This window comes from Palaemon carinicauda, chromosome 27 (genome assembly GCF_036898095.1).
Source record: "Palaemon carinicauda isolate YSFRI2023 chromosome 27, ASM3689809v2, whole genome shotgun sequence".
Lineage (NCBI taxonomy): Eukaryota > Metazoa > Arthropoda > Malacostraca > Decapoda > Palaemonidae > Palaemon > Palaemon carinicauda.
Window position 1 is genome coordinate 48,569,053 of NC_090751.1, and position 20,161 is coordinate 48,589,213.

The 20,161-nt window shown below is 43.6% G+C and overlaps 1 protein-coding gene and 1 long non-coding RNA gene across 2 annotated transcripts in view; one reads left to right on the forward strand and one right to left on the reverse strand.

Annotated features, from left to right (window-relative positions):
• LOC137621190 (uncharacterized) overlaps nucleotides 1-20,161 on the reverse strand; it is a 90,003-nt gene that overhangs the window by 17,743 nt on the left and 52,099 nt on the right. The window lies entirely within an intron of this gene.
• Nucleotides 1,350-20,161, forward strand: part of LOC137621188 (DNA excision repair protein ERCC-8-like) — a 38,740-nt gene continuing 19,928 nt past the window's right edge. The window contains exons 1-3 of the mRNA XM_068351602.1: nucleotides 1,350-1,491; nucleotides 13,937-14,176; nucleotides 17,836-18,012. Of these exons, the coding sequence (XP_068207703.1) occupies nucleotides 13,976-14,176; nucleotides 17,836-18,012 (378 nt within the window). The 5' untranslated portion in view covers nucleotides 1,350-1,491; nucleotides 13,937-13,975. The remainder of the gene's footprint in view (nucleotides 1,492-13,936; nucleotides 14,177-17,835; nucleotides 18,013-20,161) is intronic.

Here is a 20,161-nt window from a genome sequence, read left to right on the forward strand (position 1 = left end):
TTTTAGGCCCTAATACCATCGCGTATTAGACCATAGTAATTCGTCTGAACGCCCGCGAGATCTTCCAGCCTTCCCGCAATTTAACGTAACGTTTGTAGAGTTAAATGGCGGGACTTTCGAATGATCAGTTCGAAATTCCCGACAGCTTTGTTAAAGGTTTTATAGTTTATATAGGAAATATTAAGTTTAATGTTACTGTTCTTAAGATATTTTATTTTTCCTTGTTTCCTTTTCTCACTGAGCTATTTTCCCTGTTGGGGCCCATGGGCTTATATCATCCTGCTTTTTCAACTATGGTTGTAGCTTAGCAAGTAATAGTAATAATAATGATGATGATAATAATAATAATAATAATAAAAATAATAATAATATTAATAATAATTAGCAATCCCCATATTTATGTCAAGATAATATTGAGGTTTAGCAAGAAATAATTAAAAGTTGTAAAGGATAAATATCCAAATATACACAGTAAAATTATGCTTCAATGACTGCATTCCAGGCACAGCTGCTAAGTTCCAGTACGAAACAAAAGAAGGGCCCGGATTGTGAAAATTAAGCCGATGAAAGAATCGGAAATCAATCCAAAGATGATCGAGTATGTTGAAGAAACAATAAATTGAACCATAAACATTTGAAACAAAAATGCATTGGGAATTTGGGATAAATTGAAAGAACCAAGAAGTCAACCTTGAATATCTGCGAGAAATGTAAGGAATAAAACAAAGCCACTATAACATAAAAAAAGGCAATGTCGTTAAATAAACATACTGTACACACACACACACACACACACACACACACACACACACACACATATATATATATATATATATATATATATATATATATATATATATATATATATATATATTATATATATATTATATATATATATATATATATATATATATATATATATATATATATATATATATAAACATAGCATTAATTGGTAACAGGAAAAAATTAAAAAGAAAAAAGCAAATGTTAACTAAATGAATATTATTACTTTTTGACTTTCCATGCATTACCCAGGTTATAATAATTTTAGTAGTAACTTCAATCTTGTGTAGCAGCCTTACACCAAAAAATTAAACTAAAAGCTAATATTCAACTTTTCTTCAGAAAAGCAGAGAAAACTAAATAAAGAACATGTCAAAGGCAAAGGAACTATGTTCCTCTTTTTTTTTTTTTTTTTTTGTTTAGTTCACCAGGCCGTTTAGGCTCAACAATATTCAACAAAATCCCAGCCAATCCGAATGCGCCAACGACCTATTACAAAGACAAATCCATTCAATTACTACTACTAACTTATTCAATCAGCTTTTGTTTTCATTATTGTTTGTTGACGTTTCTCATTTCCTCGAGTGACCTATTACAAAGACGAATCCATTCAATTACTACTACTAACTTATTCAATCAGCTTTTGTTTTCATTATAGTTTGTTGACGTTTCTCATTCAATCAAATTTTATTACTACTCTAACAGGTCAGAAAATTTTATTTCTTCTTAGAATAGTTTCCAGTCACTATCCTAATACAATAAAAATGTTTTAGTTGGCGCCGATACCTTAGTCTTAGTCTATTTTAGCAAGCTTATTGCCCATTTTACCAAGTTTGATCTATAATTCAAAACTGTTACGATCCCATGAGCAATCCATACCCTAGCCTACAACTGGTAAAGGTAAAATTTGTATTTTTGTAGTGAATTACAGGGCAATGTAACCTAGGAAAAAAACTACTGTTTATAGAAAAAATTACGCTCTCTTCAAATATGACACTCTTTTCCGTCGCAAATGAATAGTTTCAGAAATATATATACATCTATATCCTACGATAATGGGGGACCCCCAGTGGGAACTCGGGGTTTTGGGTGGGGAAAACATACTGGGGAAACGATATAGAATTGTTTTCCTATAGTAAATAACGTGAATTAACCGAATTTGATGTTCATTTCAATCGGAAACAAACAGATCAACCAATTCGGATAACTTTGAGTTGCACGGTGTCACTTCTCTTACGAACGAACGATAACATTAGCAACGTTACCAATAATACACAGTGTTACCAACGTTGATGTATGGTACAAAGAGTTACCAACGGCACGCTGACATTACTAAAGATAGTAATGATAGATATTTCCATATATATTTTAAATAATTTCTCCATATAAGTTTTACTCAATATATAAAAAGTACAAAAAGGGCACAGAACCTAACAAACCCACCTAACCTAGCCTAGTAGTATGACAGGTCACAAAATAACATTTGATCTACATCGGACGTTGGCAGCATTGGTTACTGTACTTTTTCATGACGCAATCTTTGTAACGGCGCCTCCAAAGTTTATCCAGATATACTGTTTTGTATTTTCCTCCGGTTATTATAATTTCAAGAAGGTAATGTATAGAGAAGAAAAGGCTTGTTTTACATTTATATATCGATTCCCCAGTATGTTTTCCCCACCCAAAACCCCGAGTTCCCACTGGGGGTCTCCCATTATTGGAGGATATAGATGTATATATATTTCTGAAACTATTAATTTGCGACGGGAACGAGTGTCATTTTCGAAGAGAGCGTAATTTTTTCTATAAGAAAAAGTAGTTGTTTTCCTAGGTTACATTGCCCTGTAATACACTACAATGAAACCGTAAAATTATAGAACAACACGGGAAAACATTTCTAAAAGGAAATACAGCTTTTCCCGTCCATAACTATAATAAAACCGCTTTACTCACAGTAAATATTGTGTTTGCAATGAATCTGACCTTTATTTTCACTGTAAATAAGTCATTCTACCATTACAGACAGACATAGGTGGGAACCAGGGACTTTGGGTGTGTGAAAACAGGACAAAATGTGATTATTCAACACTTACGAAATTTGTAAATGCCCACATCACCAAACAAACCCACATTAACCTAACCTTGTAGTTCCCAGGACACAGATGTAGCTGGAGCATGCCCCCCTCCTAGGTCAGAAAGGGGGATCATTCCAAGGTCAAAAACTTCAAAGTAAATGACAAATAAATCCTTACATTACGATAATGTAAATGACAAATAAATCCTTACCAAAATCGCACTTTATACCCTTTAACCTTTGAGGGATAACACAATGAGCTTTTGAAAAATTATTCACTACACAAGGAAGAGTGAAACTGCTATAGCATCGAAACAGCTAAAATGGCAGCCATTACACTTTGTTGTGTTGGGCTCTATAACGCATACATAACAGCTACAAAGGAACTGAGAAGTTGTCCTAAAAAAATGGGGTGTGTCACAGAACTGCCTATGTCACACTCAAGCATACATACATGTCCAAATATGGTAAACTTTGTCATATGGTAGGGGAAGGAAGGAAGTGGAGCTACTGACAAATAAATGACCAGGAGTAATTCTGTTGGTAGAAAGAAAGAATAAAGTCGGTATCGCGGAACAAGATGTACACAAATGCAACAATGGGAGCAGATACGTCTGACTTGTAAACTGTAAACAAAAGTGAAATAAATATTTCAAGGGAAGATGATCCCCATATTTTGTGGAATTTTCTTGGATTTATTATGCATCCCACAGAATAATGTATAGAGAAGCAAAGGTTAGTTTTACCAATATTTATCAATTCAACAGTAAATTTTACTCACCCAAAACCCCCGGTTCATTACTGTAGGATATAATAAGGTATATCTTATTACTTATTTATTTGTGACAAATAAAGGTCATTTTCAAATAAAACAGGAATTTTTCTTTATATAAACCTATTTTTTCTTTAGTAAAGTTTTCCCCATGTTGTTATATAATTATACCCTGGTAAATATTTATGTGCGTACTGTTCAACATAGCGATTGTGAATTATGAATATTCTTCCCGATGCATTTTACAGTTTCAAACAATTCTTATATCAATTTGTTCCAGAAATTGATAGTTGTTTCTTGCACGAATACAAACCTTCCTCTAATTATATCAAGTACATTGTTTTCAGCAAAGCTGAACTTTCCAGGATAATTTTTAGTGAGGGGGGTGGGGGTAGCCTGCTACCCCAGTCACTCACACCTGGGTTGAGTAATCACTTTGCTTTTTTAGTTCGGTATATACGGACATACTGCCCACACTAACAATTCAACTGGCTTTGATAATTCTTTTTCTCTTTTCAGATTGTGCGAGAGACTTGGTCCTATGCGTACCTGTCCAGATCCTGAAGGCCACTCTTGTGGCACCTTCATATAAGGCATTGAGACGGACCCCCACCTGCTGTGTCCGACCTGTCAGGGCCGCCGGTGTTTGAGGGACAATACCTATATTGTGTAGGGAGTGGTCTGCCTCCCAGTGGAGGAGGTTCAAGCGACGTTAAAAGAAATCCAACCATGCTTCTTCACCTTCGGGGTCTTCCTCGAAGTTGAAGAAACACTGGTCTTATACTTCTACCCCCAAATCTCTTACCGAAGCTACTCCTCCACCGTTTCTTTCCAAAGAACCGCTGAGTAGCAGCGCAGCCCTGGTTACTCTAGGTCAACCTTTCGGTGCGGGGTACGATGTTGATTTCCCCCAGTGAGTCGGCCTCGTCCCTTCCCGCAGGAGGTGCCTGTGCTATGTCTGAGTTGTTTTCCTTTTGGCCATCACTGGGCGTTGGTGGCCTCCTTTCAAAGTAGTTCCTCTTTGACCTACTCTGAGTAGGCGTTCATCTCCTTCCTCCGTGGAGGTTCCTCTTTCTGTGAGAGCAAGTAATGCAGCCAGTTAGTCAAACTTTTGGTCTGAGGGTGTTGTTGATCCACCAAGAGCAATGGCAGCTAACTCTCCCAGTGCTTCTCCTGCGGGGGAACACATCTCTCATTTGCGAGAGAGCCGCCAAAGGGCAACGGCGGCTTAGACACTCTCATGCTTCTCCTCCAAGTGCGGAGATAGAAGCAAACGCCCCGCCCCCCAGGCAGCTTTCAAGTTGACGCAGACTCCCCCTCCGGAGAAACCTGCTGCATGTTCCTCTACGAACGTCCATCAGTTGAAGATGTTTGTCACTCCTCTCCATCCTCGGCGTACTTCTCCTAGAGGTGTCAGGAGCCAAATTTTTTTAACCTAAGGGTTACAGTTACGTTGACCCCTCAGGGTCTCGTGACCAACATACTTTAGGCCTGCGTGGTCAAGAGCCTTCGGACTATCGTTGCTGAGAGTATGTGCGCTCTAGCAACTCGGGACCTTTGAGTTCCCGTCATATTGCGCCTGGGCTCTTGTGACACCAGAGGCCCTTTAGATCCTCGTCGCATTGAACCTAAGGGTTTTTGCGGAATGGAACTCCCACCAGTTGCGTTGAGCTTTTGGGCTCTCACAACATTGGATATTTTAGAGCTGGATTGTTCTCGTTCCAACCATCACGCTGAGATGCAGGTTTCACGTGACAAGGAGGTTTCGGTCTCCCATTGCGCAGCTCCCTTGGGATCTCGTAACCCAGGTTGCGCTGAGCCTTCGGGTTCTCGTACCTCCCACAATGCGTAACTTTCGGGCCCTCATGGCAGGGAGACTTCAGTTTTCCATTGTGTTAATCCCTCAGGAATGCGCAACCCCGGTTTCGTTGAGCCCCCGGGCTCTTGGGCCAGCCGTTACGGTGAGCTTTCGGGCTCTCGTTAAAGGGAGACTTCAGTCGCGCGGAACCTTCGGGTTCTCGAGACACTGGTTACGCGGAGCCTTTGGGCTGTTGTAACTTACGTTACGAGGATTTTTAGTTCCCGTGAGCTCAGATATGACGAGCTTCAGGAACGAGAACATCCAGGTCGTCTTCTTCACACCCCCCCCCCCCAGATCCCCTTCCCTCCAGAGGGAGTCTCTGACACAGCATCAGTCAGTAAGCAGCCATGGTTTGGCTCCCTTATCAGAGCTGTAGTTCAGGCGGTCAAGCCTGCCTTCTTTGAGTTGGGCCTCAAACCAAGGGCAGCTCCGACCCTACTGAAGAGGAAGAGAGGAGTAGAAGTCGTGGTGACTTCTTCCAGGGTCAAGCTGGCTCCTAGGAAATCCTTGAGTAAGGCTCCCTCTTCCCCTCAGACTTTCTCTCCATCTCCTGTGGACGAAGATTTTCCGTCCTCAGGGGAATCTACCGAGGTGAGACGTTCTCTCATCACACCAATGGGAGAAACCCCACCTCGAGCAGGAGAATCGTCTCGAGTTGGGGCGGAGAAGAGCCCTCAGACTTCGTTATTGGAGTCCTGTATCCCTCCTAGGAGAGAACCTAAGGACTCTAAGACCATCTCTAAGTCTTCCTCTAGGATTTGAGCAGAGCCAACGAGACCATCGGAGAACGTCCACGTGTCCCCCCAAGTAGAGCCTTTGGGGACGGGAGACTTTGCTGCCAGTTCTCCAGAAGTCAGAGCATGCCTTCTGGCAGGTCCTGACCCTGATGAGGCATCTCAATGGGTTCCCAGACCCTGAGATTCCTCCTCGTGAGGGCAAGAACATGGTCCTGGACCGAGTCTTTGGCACCCAGAAACCCACTAAGGCCAGTGCGGCTTTGCCCTGGTCCCAAGGGGTGAAGAGTGCCAGGGACAAGGTTGAGGGCCAGCTCACCAAACTCGCCTCCTCCAGCCGTTCCACTGATGGCAACAAGCTCTTCCCTCCTCCTCGTATCCACCAGAGGAGGTACTTTGAGATCATGGAGGAGTCTTACTTAGCTCTTCCCCTGCACCACTCTGTGGAAGAGCTTACCAAGGGAGTCCCTCTAGAGAGGCTCTCTAGCCGGCAAGTGACTTTCTCGGCGTCAGAGATCCTAAGTCAGGAGAAGGTTGCGAAGTGTGCCATGCAGGCTACTTCGTGGCTGGACGTCTGGCTGGGGTCTATTGGTATCCTGTTGTGATCCGAGGATCTGTCTAAGGAGAGCACCAGGAAAGCCCTGGAGACCTTCCTCCTTTCGGGCACCCGCACCATTGACTTTCTGGCCCCCCACCAAGTCTCGAACTTGTGGGCCAATTCCATCTTAAAACGACGTTCTGCGGTGGCAGAAAGGTTCCATTCGAAGGTCCCAGCCGTCGAAGTCAGCAGGCTCAGATATTCTTCCCTTTTGGGAAAGAATCTGAGCCTAAAGATGTGGAACAGGCAGCTGAGAGGTGGAGGAAATCCAATTAGGACTCTCTCCTCCAGAGGGCTCTCACATCAAAGCCCTACAAACCTCCAGCACCTCAACAACCTCACCCGTCCAAGACAACGAAACTGGCAGTGGCAGCAAAGACGATGGTGTCCAAACAGCAGCCCTTTCCTGTCAAAGACAAGAAAGGCAAAAAGTCCTCCAGGGGAGGGAAAAATCCTAGAGGGAGTGGCCGAGGCCGCAAACGCTAGGATCGGAAATCCCCCTGTATGTCCACCAGTAGGGGGATGCCTACAAAGTTGCGCGATCAGGTGGCAGCAACTCTGGGCCGATTCCTGGACGATTTCCGTAATCAGTCAGGGATATCGCGTCCTGTTCACAACATCTCTACCTCCCCTGACAGTGGATCCAGTGTCGTTAAGCTCCTATGCCATGGGATCGGCAAAGGAGCAAGCCCTACGGGCAGAAGTCGAGACCATGTTAAAGAAGGATGCTCTCCAGGAGGTCGTCGACGGTTTCCCAGGCTTCTTCAGTCGACTCTTTCTTGTAAAGAAGGCGTCTGGAGGCTGGAGACCAGTCATCGACCTCTCAGCTCTGAACAGGTTTGTCAAACAAACTCCGTTCAGCATGGAGACAGCAGACACGGTCAGACTTGCTGTGAGACCACAAGACTTCATGTGTACACTGGACCTGAAGGACGCGTACCTCCAGATCCCAGTCCATTCGTCTTCAAAGAAGTACTTAAGATTCAGCCTAGACAACAAGATCTACCAGTACAAGGTGCTGTGTTTCGGTCTCTCCACAGCACCTCAGGTATTTACCAGAGTGTTCACCCTGATTTCTTCGTGGGCACACAGGATCGGCATCCGTCTCCTCCATTATCTGGATGACTGGCTGATCCTGGCAGACTCGGAGTCGACCCTTCTTCGACACCGAGACAAGCTTCTAGGAATTTGCCAAGATCTAGGGATCATGGTAAATCTAGAGAAGTCTTCTCTGCTTCCAACTCAACGACTGGTATATCAAGGTATGATGTTAGACACCAATCTCCACAAAGCCTTCCCATCAGACGACAGGATAGCAAGTCTGGGGAGGGTCACAGACCCTTTCCTCAGACAGGAAGAACTCCCCGCCCAATTGTGGTTACGTCTCCTCGGTCACCTTTCTTGACTGGCCCGTCTAGTTCCAAACGGTCGCCTCAGGATGAGATCCCTGCAATGGCGACTCAAGTCCCGGTGGAATCAAGGACACGATTCCCTGGACGTCTTGGTCCCTATGGGTCCTGCGGAACGGACGGATCTTCAGTGGTGGGTGACAGACGAGAACCTACGAAAGGGAGTGGATCCTCTCGTCCTACCCCCAGATTTGATGCTGTTTTTGGACGCCTCAAAAAAAGGATGGGGGGCCCATGCTCTGGACCACAGGACCTCAGGCCTGTGGTCAGAATCAGAAAAGTGCCTCCCCATAAATCTGCTAGAAATGAAGACCATATTCCTGGCACTTCAGCAGTTCCAGCAGTACCTGGCGGGTCACTCCGTAGTGGTGATGAGCGACAACAACACGGTAGTGGCCTACATAAACAAGCAGGGAGGTACCTTTTCAGAGCAGCTATCCCATCTTGCAGTAGAGATACTGAGATGGACTGAAGTTCACTCGATTCCACTATCAGCTCGCTTCATTCCAGGCAAGAGGAATGTGCTCACCGACAGTCAGAGCAGGGCATCACAGGTAGTGAGTACCGAGTGGTCTTTGGATCGTCTAGTAGCCAACAAAGTCCTGACTTTGTGGGGTTCCCCGACGGTGGATCTGTTCGCGACAGCCTTGAATTTCAAGCTTCCGCTGTACTGCTCCCCAGTCCCAGACCCCAAGGCACTCTGGCAAGATGCCTTCTAACAACGGTGGGACAACATCAACGTGTACGCCTTTCCCCCGTTCTGTCTGATGAGGGTGCTCAACAAGACCAGAATATCGGTCAACCTATCTATGACCTTAATAGCTCCGCTATGGCATCACGCAGAGTGGTTTCCGGACCTTCTGCAGCTCCTGACGGAACTCCCGAGAGAACTTCCTCCACGACTCGAGTTACTCAAACAACCACACGCCAACATCTTTCAAAAAGCCGTAGCTTCGCTGCGGCTTCACGCTTGGAGACTATCCAGCATCGCCTCACAGAGAGAGGCTTTTCGCAACTTATTGCGGAAAGGATGTCTGGACACCTGCGAAAGTCATCCGCAGGGGTCTACCAGGCGAAGTGGAGAGTTTTCTGTGGTTGGTGTCGTGGAAGGGGTATCTCTCCACTCGATGCCACTATTCCAGCAATAGCGAAGTTTCTTGTGTATTTGCAGGAGGAAATGCGCCTTTCAGTCTCGGCAGTGAAAGGCTATCGCTCAGCCTTAAGTCATGCCTTCAGGCTCAAAGGAATGGACATTTCTTCTTCGCTGGAACTTTCTCTACTCATACGAAGTTATGAACTTACCTGCCCTCAGTCGGAAGTGAGACCTCCTCCATGGAATGTGGTTCGAGTTCTCAGGTCTCTTGAGAGACCTCCCTTCGAACCATTACGCCAGGCTTCTGATCACCACCTGACTTGGAAGACGGTGTTCCTACTCGCTTTGGCCTGGGCCAAACGAGTTAGCGAACTTCATGGTCTCTGGTATGACATCGCCCATTCAAGGGGATGGGGGGAGGTAACGTTCAGATTCGTCCCTGAGTTTGTAGCCAAGACTGAAAATCCAGGAGTGCCGGACCCTCGGTTCGACTCTTTCCGGATTTCGAGTCTGCGTTCTGTAACAGATGACCCAGACCATCTCCTGCTGTGCCCAGTGAGGAGTCTGAGGCTCTATCTTAAGAGAACAGCTGCAGTTTGTCTGCGGGTCCAGGCATTGTTTGTTAGCCCCGGAAGGATGAAGAGGAGGGTCACTAAGAACACTATCTCAGCATGGATTCACAGGGTTATCCATCATTCCCTGAATCCTGACCCACCTCCGTCACGTCGCCCCAGAGTACACATGTCAGGGGCATTGCTACGTCCATGGCCTTCAAGAGAAACTACTCTGCGACGCAAGTTTTACAAGCAGGGGTTTGGAAGCGTCAGATGACCTTCACAGCCCACTACCTGCAAGACGTGACCCACAGAAGGCTCGATACGTTCTCTATCGGCCCTGTGGTGACTGCACAACAGCTGGTTTAAACCTCAGGCTTCTTATTGGACAAGTAGCAGATGGTTGAGGGCATTGTTACCCGGTCTTAGTCTGCATGAATGAAAAGGTATGCCTGGCCCTTATTCTTTTCTTCATCCTCCCCTCTCTTGGGGAAAGCAGCATCCTGGGTTCTCTGCACACCTGACCTCAAACCACTGCAGGTAAACCATGTTCCCTTGTGTTCCTAGTGTTAAGATAATACTGTCACGTCCCCATACCCTTACGAGGTGGTATTGGGAACGTCCTGTCTTAGAATTCCATCTAAAGGACTTCAGGTCAACTTCCTAGGACGAGTCACACTTCATTCCTTCACACACCAGCTTACGCAGGCCGCGGTCCTTGCAGAGCAAGGCACTTGCGAGGTGCAGGGACTCCTTATCTTGAGCGCTGACACACTCAGATACTGAGTCCCTGGGCAAAAAAAAGCCAGAAATGGCTGGGACTTACCACCCTACCTAAGGGTTAAGTCACCCATATTAAATTGTGTGGTTTGTATTTCGGTTACGGAGCAGATGATAAATTCGTAGATAATTTGTATTTTTCCTAACCATAGAAACCTTAGCTATTTAATCAAACTTGCCCGCCAGCCCTGTCCCCCGGGAAGTCCTACCTCTAAGCAAAGTGAGCTAGTCACAGTTGTGTGAGGTGGGGAGGGGTAGCTAGCTACCCCTACCTACCCCTGCGCTAACTAGCAAGAGGGTAGTAAACCCTCATTAAAATTCTAATGGCTCGTAATTTTAGCTACGCTGAAAGTAATACCCATATTAAATAGCCAAGATTTGTATGTTTAGGAAAAATACAAATTATCTACGAATTTGTCATTTTGAACCTTTTACAAATCATGGAGTCCAAAGGATTCCTAGGTAAATAAAACATAGTGGAATAAAACTCTCTCAACTATACTGAGATTCCTATTGCATGATTGACACACAGCAATAAGGAAAAGTCTGAGAAATAAACATGCAAAATAAAGCTGAAATCATATACATCATTACAGTACAAAATTAGACTAATCTATTTCCGTTTATTGTGGAATATGAGACCACTGGTGCATAGTAAGGCACTGTGTAGGGTATTGTGCAGTTTTCCTAGAATGCACAGAAGCGCACCACTAGTGGCGTAAGCGCGGGCGCTTGGGCACGCGATTGCGGGCAAGAACTCGCGTGTGTGGAAGATGGCTAGTGCGAAAGAGTGCCGGCGTGTGGAAGAATGCTGGCGCATGCAGATGACTGCTGGCGCGCAGGAAAACGCTGGTGCGCAAAGATTGCTGGCGTGCAGGAAAGCGTTGGCTCTTCAGACAATGGCGCAAGCGCGTGGTAGCGTGCTGGAGCGCAGGAGAATGCTGGCGGGCCGGAGAGTGCTAACGCGTAGGAGAGCACTGGCGCATAGGAGATCGTTGGGCGAGCAGGAGACCAAAGTTGCGCGGGTGCTCGCTGAGGTTCGGTGAGCTCTGTTGCGCCGGCGATCATAGGTTGGCTGGTGAGCTGGCAAACGTTGCTCTCTGTGGTGAGGTTGCGCTGGTAGGATGATCAGGAACTGGAATGTGCCCTTTGGAAGGGCGAACATCCACCAATGGAAATCATGAATGATCAGAGTCCAAGACCGAAGTCCGAGCACTAGCTGTAGTGTCGTAAGGAGAAGCTCCAGGAACAGATGACGCCCATGAGGGCCGGTGGACCAGCAAAGCTGACCTTCACCAGTAGCAATCCTCCGAAGAGGAGTCTCTATGAGTGGCCCCTCTCACGAACGAGAGCGGTGATCACTTTGCAGGAGAGACTTGCCTAAGACTAGGCTCCGCCCCTGAAGGAAGAGAGACTCAGCAAGGGAGGAGCGTAGTCTAGGTGAAGACAGCAACAGCAGTCGGAGAAAGTGATGAAGATGCAGGAAGTTCTCCCTCGGAAGGAGAAACAACCTCAAACCTGGGGAGGAAAACCCCCTTGGAAGGGAGAAACAACCTCAAACCTGGGGAGGAAAACCCCCTCGGAAGGGAGAGTTGTCCAACCTCTGGAGGTGAACCTTCTGGTAGCACTCTTAAAATGATCTGACAAGACCGCTTCCTTAGGAAGCATAGCCGGAGCTAGTTCCTCGAAGATGAAGTACTGATCAGGTGTTGCCACGGGCGTGCTTCTAAAAGAATGGATGACGCCCATGATGACATCCTCTGAGGGACAGCAGTGACAGCAGATTCCCCAGGCATGAACAGAACAGCTCTGCTTCGTCAGCACTCTTAGTCAAATGAAGAAAACTGCATCGATAACTGAGAAAATATGAAATAAATTATGTAACAGAAAATTCCATCGGGAGGAACACCTAGTTCGCGACAATAAGGGAGACCACCGAGGGAACAAACATAAATTAAATACTGCGCCCTCCCTTCCCCGGTCGACATTGACAGGAGAAGGGGTGCGGAGAGTAACTAATAAAACAAGAATTACAATTATTTAAATCAGCTAAAAATATTCACTAATAGGAAGAACCACTGATCCTCCGAAGGGAAGTGTTCCCCACGGAGAAGAAGCTGAAAAGTTAATTTACAAACAATTATAATTTCACTTAACTAATTGAGAAAATCGGAAGCGCAACCTAACCCGCAAACAGGAAAGGTGCTCCCCCCATTAGTACACTGTCGGAGGCCTATGAAAGGTGAACGGCCTTGAGAAGAGAAAGACCATAGTCAATCTCTGAGGGGCCACATTCCCTTCCCTCAGTAATCCCTATGTTCCCTGTAGGAAGAGGGAAAGGTGAAGACAACAGTTGAATGAGGAAGGTCCAAACGATGATGATTCCCCTGCGGCGGTGGCCGAGTCAACGGTAGGTTATCCGCTGACGGGAAGACCGATGGACAAGGGGGGGGGGGGGAGGTGAGAAGGGAAGGTTCCCCGGCCTTGGGCAAGTGTCTTGAGAACCTGTTGTATACGTATCACACACACAGCAAAAACACTGAAAAGGAAACTTTCAACATATCTACTGTATATATATACTGTATACAATACATAAACATTAAGAATGTTTTCATATATATACGTAAGAAAAAGTAAGTTAAAAGACAAAATTTAATGGCAGTCCAAAATAGGCGAGGAGGAAGAGCGGATACAACTGATCTCCATCCGAGCCAAAGGTAGAGTGAGCTAAATCACCGGTGTGTGAGTGGGAGCGGTAGCATGCTACCCCCCCCCCCCACTAGCGGTGTGGTTAGTTAAACATTGCTAAATTTGAATAGCTCGTCATTTCAGCTTCGCAGAAAGTAATACCCCTTAACCCTTTTACCCCCAAAGGACGTACTGGTACGTTTCACAAAAGCCATCCCTTTACCCCCATGGACGTACCGGTACGTCCTTGCAAAAAAATGCTATAAATTTTTTTTTTTTTTCATATTTTTGAAAATTTTTTGAAAAAAAATCAGGCATTTTCCAAGAGAATGAGACCAACCTGACCTCTCTATGACAAAAATTAAGGCTGTTAGAGCAATTTAAAAAATATATACTGCAAAATGTGCTGGGAAAAAAATAACCCCTTGGGGGTTAAGGGCTGGAAATTTCCAAATAGCCTGGGGGTAAAAGGGTTAATAAATAGCGTAGGTTTGTATTCCAGTTATGGAACAATTTGATTTTTATTAAAAGTAGATTTATTAATTTTCAATAGAACTTATATCTTCTTACTTTTTCCTTTATTTCAGATCATGCTAAACAAAGCCAGGTAATCTTTGAAATGCAAAATGAACACAAAAGATATGAAAGATGTTTCACAATTGAGAGAATGGGCTTTTCAGCCAACTGATATAAATTTTGGAACACTTAAAAGTCTTGAAAGAGTTCGCATTGGTCAGCTATCCAGCCATCGTTATAGATCTCGTATCAACACCTGTCTTGCTGCTAGTCATGTCTTATCCGATGTCACTCTTTATCAAAAAGAACAGGTAAATGAACTATATACAGTATATTACGATTGCAGTTTCTTCCTCACTCCCTTTTTTCAAATATACAGTGGTACCTCTACATACGAATTTAATCCGTTCCAGAACCAACTTCGGATGTAGAAAATGTTCGGATGTCGAAACGAATTTTCCCATAAGGATACATTGAAATAGGATTAATCCGTGGTTGAGCCCAAAAACCTATGATAACTTCTTAATAAACTACTACACATAATTTCCCATGAGAATAATGCACACTAAATTAGATAACAGACATGTAAAAAAGAAGAATTAGCAAAAAATGATAAATAAGAAATGGGTTTTTAGCATCACTTTACCTTAGAAACTCCAGCACAGGTGTTGTTGGTCTTGCTACGCAGAGAGGAGACGGACAGGCGGCGAGGAGGTAGAGAGGTTAACTACGATAAACGTACACTACCGTAACTTATTCTAACTTACACTAAGTGAACTTTTACATAACTTAGTTTTTTTTTTTTATATATATTTTATATTTTTTTTTACATTTTCTTTTTTTCTTTTTGATGATTAATTTTAATCACTTTCACTCTACACTTAAAATTGATTGAATTTCTTTCGCTTCACTCTTTGCCGTTTTCTTTTTTTCACTTTCTTCTGCTTCACTCTTTGCCGTTTTCTTTGAATCACTTACATCCTCTTCCTCACGAGTTTGCTTCGTAGTTTTTTTAAAGAAATTATCGATAGATAGTTGCTTGGTACGGCTTTTCAGAATGTTTCGAAAGTGAGTTAGGCAAACATCATCGAACTGTGAAACTACACGACAAACCTGCAATTTGTTTAGGTGGTATTTGTCGATGAAGTCGACCACGTCTTGATATTTTCCGTCGATGAAGTCGACCACGTCTCGATATTTTCCGTCGATGAAGTCGACCACGTCTCGATATTTTCCGTCGATGAAGTCGACCACGTCTTGATATTTTCCGTCGATGAAGTCGACCACGTCTCGATATTTTCCGTCGATGAAGTCGACCACGTCTTGATATTTTCCTAACACCTCTTTTATATGCGCCGAACCTAACACATGTTCTACCTCCTCGCTCCCTTCCTCGTCATCACTCATGTGCTCAGACATAGCATGGAGTTCCTTGAGCTCCTCTGTGGTAAGTTCGTCGTGATGTTCGGCGACGAGTTCCGTAACGTCATCTACGTCGACCTCCAGACCCATGGACTTGCCAAGGGAGACTATTTCCTCTACGTCTTCCGCTGCACCCACCCCGGGATCAGGTTCGGGGTCAAAACCTGCATCAGGCCACAGCTTCTTCCAGGCAGAATTGAGGGTCCGTCGAGTTAATCCCACCCAAGCCTGATCTATGATCTTCAAGCAGTGCACGATGTTGAAGTGGCTCCTCCAAAATTCACGCAAAGTTAAGTTGGTGCTTTGCGTGACATTAAAGCACTGCTTAAATAAGTGCTTGGTGTACAGCTTCTTAAAATTAGAGATGACTTGCTGGTCCATGGGCTGGAGGATAGAGGTGGTATTCGGTGGAAGATACAGCACCTTTATGAACTTAACTTCATCGAAGATATCATCTTCAAGTCCGGGGGGGGGGGGGGGTGAGCAGGTGCATTGTCAAGGCATAGCAGGCACTTTAAAGGCAATTTCTGTTCATGAAGATACTTCTTCACAGAAGGGCCGAAAACTTGGTTAACCCATTGCACAAAGAACTGCCTAGTGACCCAGGCCTTCGAGTTGGATGGCCAGAAAACATGAAGCTGGTCCTTATCGACGTTGTGTACCTTAAAGGCCCTAGGGTTCTCGGAATGGTAAACCAGTAAGGGCTTGACTTTAAAGTCCCCGCTAGCGTTGGCACATAGGGCAAGAGTCAACCGATCCTTCATTGGCTTATGCCCAGGCAATTTCTTCTCTTTGGTGGTGATGTAGGTTCGACTGGGCATCTTCTTCCAAAACAGCCCGGTTTCATCACAATTAAACACTTGCTGCTCTACGTAGCCTTCTTCCAGCACGATCCTTTCGAAATTATTGACAAAGTCAGCTGCAGCCTTTGTGTCCGCACTAGCAGCCTCTCCGTGGCGAACAACTGAATGAATCCCGGACCGTTTCTTAAATTTCTCAAACCAGCCACGAGATGCCTTGAATTCGTCTGAGGAAGGTTCGGTTGAACTCTCCCCAGCATCACCCCCAGAGCTCTCCTCCTTAAAGTCCGTAAAGATGGCGTGCGCCTTCTCGCAGATGACTGTTTCGGTGATGGTGTCGCCAACGATCCCCGTCCTTGATCCACAATAGCAGAAGTCGTTCCATCTCTTCTATGATAGGGCTACGGCATTTTGAAATAATGGTGATCCCCTTAAAAGGTTTCACTGCTTTAATAGCTTCCTTCTGTTTAAGGATTGTCGAGATCGTCGACATATTACGGCCATACTGTTTAGCAAGTTCACTCACGCGGACGCCACGCTCATGTTTTTCAATAATTTCCTGCTTTACGTCTAAAGAAAGCATTTCCTTCTTCCTTTTCTCACCACTACCACTTGCAAAACTAAGCCTTTTAGGACCCATACTTTACGTAAATTACCGTAAAAGGATGCACGTAAAAAATCACGATTAAAACACAGTTAATAGCAGAACGCACAGCGCACAACCGCAAGAAGCCGACGAGAACAGAGGACTGACCCAAGCCGCGCTAATTGAGGGTCCTTCCGAGGTCGAAGTGCTGCCTTCTATCGGCGAAAATAAAAAACACTTCAGGCGCTATGAGCACTGACTACGCGTACGAGTATTGCTTACTTCGGGTGTCGAAAAAAAAATTCGGGTGTAAGGTAGGAACGTGTCGAAAAATTTGGATACAACCGGTACGACGAAAATTGCTTACTTCGTGTGTCGAAATAAAATTCGGGTGTAGAGTAAAAAATCTGCTCAAATTTTACGTCGGATGTTGGAAAATTCGGATGTAGAGGTTCCACTGTACAGTACAATAGCGGTATCATTATGATACAAATGTGACAAACATTATAAATGTATAAGGGTTAGATTATAATACAAAAAAATTTTTATGAAAGTAAAGCGAGGCATAAAATTTTTCAAATACCTTGAATAGGTCATTTGTTCTCACTCCAATGAATATTCTTCAAAATAATAACCTAATTTTCCAGATTTATCAAGCATATACAGTTTTATAGTTCACTTTCTTGCCTAATGTTTATTGTTAACTCAAAAAATAGTAACTCTAAAATTGAAGAATTAGCTGCGATAGAAAAGTTACATATTACATTGTTAAAGTTACCATCCATCCCTAAAGATTTAAAAAAAAAAATGCCTCAATTGGATAACTGTAAGTATTAAATTAAGATACAAATAGCTTTAAGACATCACTAACTTATATAAAGACCATTTTGATCATAGCTTCCTAAAGTAATTATTTAGTACATTCAAGTCATGGTTTTGAGAAGGCACATTATTTTGTAGCCGAATTCAGATTAAGTACACAAAATAGAGAATGGAGGGAGTCTGTTTAGTGGGTAATCTCAAGAGGGAAATCATGGCTATTTTAATAATTATGACACAAAAGCTTTGATATCAACACAAACGAAGAGTATTATACTGAATAATTATATAATTTTACCAAACAGTATTTTCTAAATGATTTAACGTAGTGCCTATTTTTCAGATTGCCTCTACGTTTGTGACTTATGCAGATTTAGAGGCCGTAGATTACAATTATATGCTTTGTGGTCTAAATGATGGTGGAATAGCTATTTATGATGTGTCATCCATCCAAGAGGGTCGAATATATTCTGAAGTTGGCCTTGTAAAAGGAGGTCGACATGGAGGACACAAGCATGCAGTGAGTCAAAATTTCCTGTTTTAAATATTTAACTTAGCCGGTGGATATATATATAGCTAACGTCTCCGACGGTCCGGCAGCCGATTCAAAACTCGCGGGCGATCGAGGGGTTAGGTTCCTGGGTGTACACTAGCACCACCACTCTGCAGGATACCATCACTATTCCAAAGTTCTCCAGTTCTTCTCTGCCGAGTCTAGTGTAAACATTGATTCCTTGCTCGCGCTAACCTCAAGTTTTCTACAATTTGGTGAAGTACTTGTTTTGGTGTTTGGCTTTCGATTGATTGGTTATTCTTTCAATTTTTTCTCAAACAATAAAGATCTTCAAGAGAAACTCTTTTTGAAGAGAGAAAAATTTTACCCTTGCTTTTTTTTTTATCTCTGGATTTTCTACGATAGAGAGAGAGAACAATGGCCGACCCTTCCCCAGTGTATGGCAAGTGTGTGAAAGGCTTCAAGTTTTTAGTATTTATTTTATCACTTTATAAATTCTTGTTGATATTTATGGATTTACCTCTATAGTTTTATATCTCACCCGCCTTACTTAGGCCTCATCGATCCTCACTCCATTTGTACTAATACCGAGAGAAATTTTGTATTTTTATGGATCGATGGGATGAATATTTTTAGAAAATATTTTAAGTGAATTTTTGTCTTTTTAGAAAAAAATTTCTTTGAATAGTCTTCCATCTGTTTTCAAAGATGAACTAGCGTTAAGATTATTTATGCTACGCAGTTTGCACTAAGTTTATTTATGCTACGCAGTTTGCACTCTATCGTTACGATAGAGAGAGAGAATCACGATTTCACTTTGCATAAGAGTTTGACGTTTAGTTCATTCTTCTTACAAACTGAAGTTTTTTAAATACTAAATAAAAGGAACATGTTATCTTGCAATTTCTTAGTCCTTTTAGTATTTTCTCTTTAGTCAAATAACCTTTTATTGACGGAGAGTGAGTGAGCCAGTACTCTCGTAACAAGAGAGAGAGAGAGAACGATCCAAATCTTTATTCTCGTCCCAAGTCACTATACAGGGAGAGAGGGAGAGAATACGTAGTTCTTCACGATCTAGTTTTTTATTCTCATCCCAAGTCACTGTTCAGGGAGAGAGAGAGAGAGAGAGAGAGAGAGAGAGAGAGAGAGAGAGAGAGAGAGAGAGAGAGAGAGAGAGAGAGAGAGAGAGATAAAATGTAGTCCTTCGCGTTCTAGTTTGTGGTTCTCGTCCCAAGTCACTGTACAGGGAGAGAAAGAGAAAACGTAGTAATTAGCAATCTAGTTTTTTAGTCTCGTCCCAAGTCACTAATCCTTTTTAACTTTTACTTTATATATTTCACTTTTATTTATATATATATGTATATGTTTATTTAATTTTTACATGTGTGATACAATTTTGTAATAATGAGCTTACACTAAAGGATATATTTCGCAATTCTAACCTTTTGGCTTAAGGGAGAATTGCTTGCTACAGATAGAAATCAGCTTTATTCATGTCAGATGTGAAATTATTAAAAGATGCGAGTGTCAGTGAAAAAAGTGCGAAAAACATGTTCAGTGTTGCGGAGGGTTCGTCTGTTGTACTTGCCGCTCACCCAGTCCGAGACCTCTTTCAAGTCCCCCAACCCCTGGGAGAAGGAATGTTACAAGACCAAAGGGAGCGATAGGTATTAAACCATGAACAGACGTTCCCTCACGAGTTGCAGACGTTGCTCCTCACGATCGTCCTTATTATAAGAGACGAGACTAAGTTCTCCTCGTCCTCCGACGACGTTCATGTTAGTAAGAAATCCTGACGTCAGGTTTCACGACCTCTTAAGAGGAAATTGGTTCCTTCAGAACAAAGTCAACGTCCTGGCTGTAGTCACTGGAGCAGCCCGGAACGTATACCTTTATCAGAGGAAGGTTCGCCTGCTAAACGTTTTTTTTTAACGTCAGATTTTGTGGCTCCGGAGGCCCCTGCAAAGAGTCACGGTGCCGTTGTTTTATTTGGTCGTTCCGTTATTAGTGCTGACATTCACGATGTCACGGTCTGATCCTTGTGTTCAAGATCCTAACTTTAGTGTTTTGCAGGACATGCAGTCTAAGCTGTCCACCTTAATGCAGTCCTACGGTCCTGCTCCTGTTTGACAGGAACCTTTACTTGCGGAGCGTC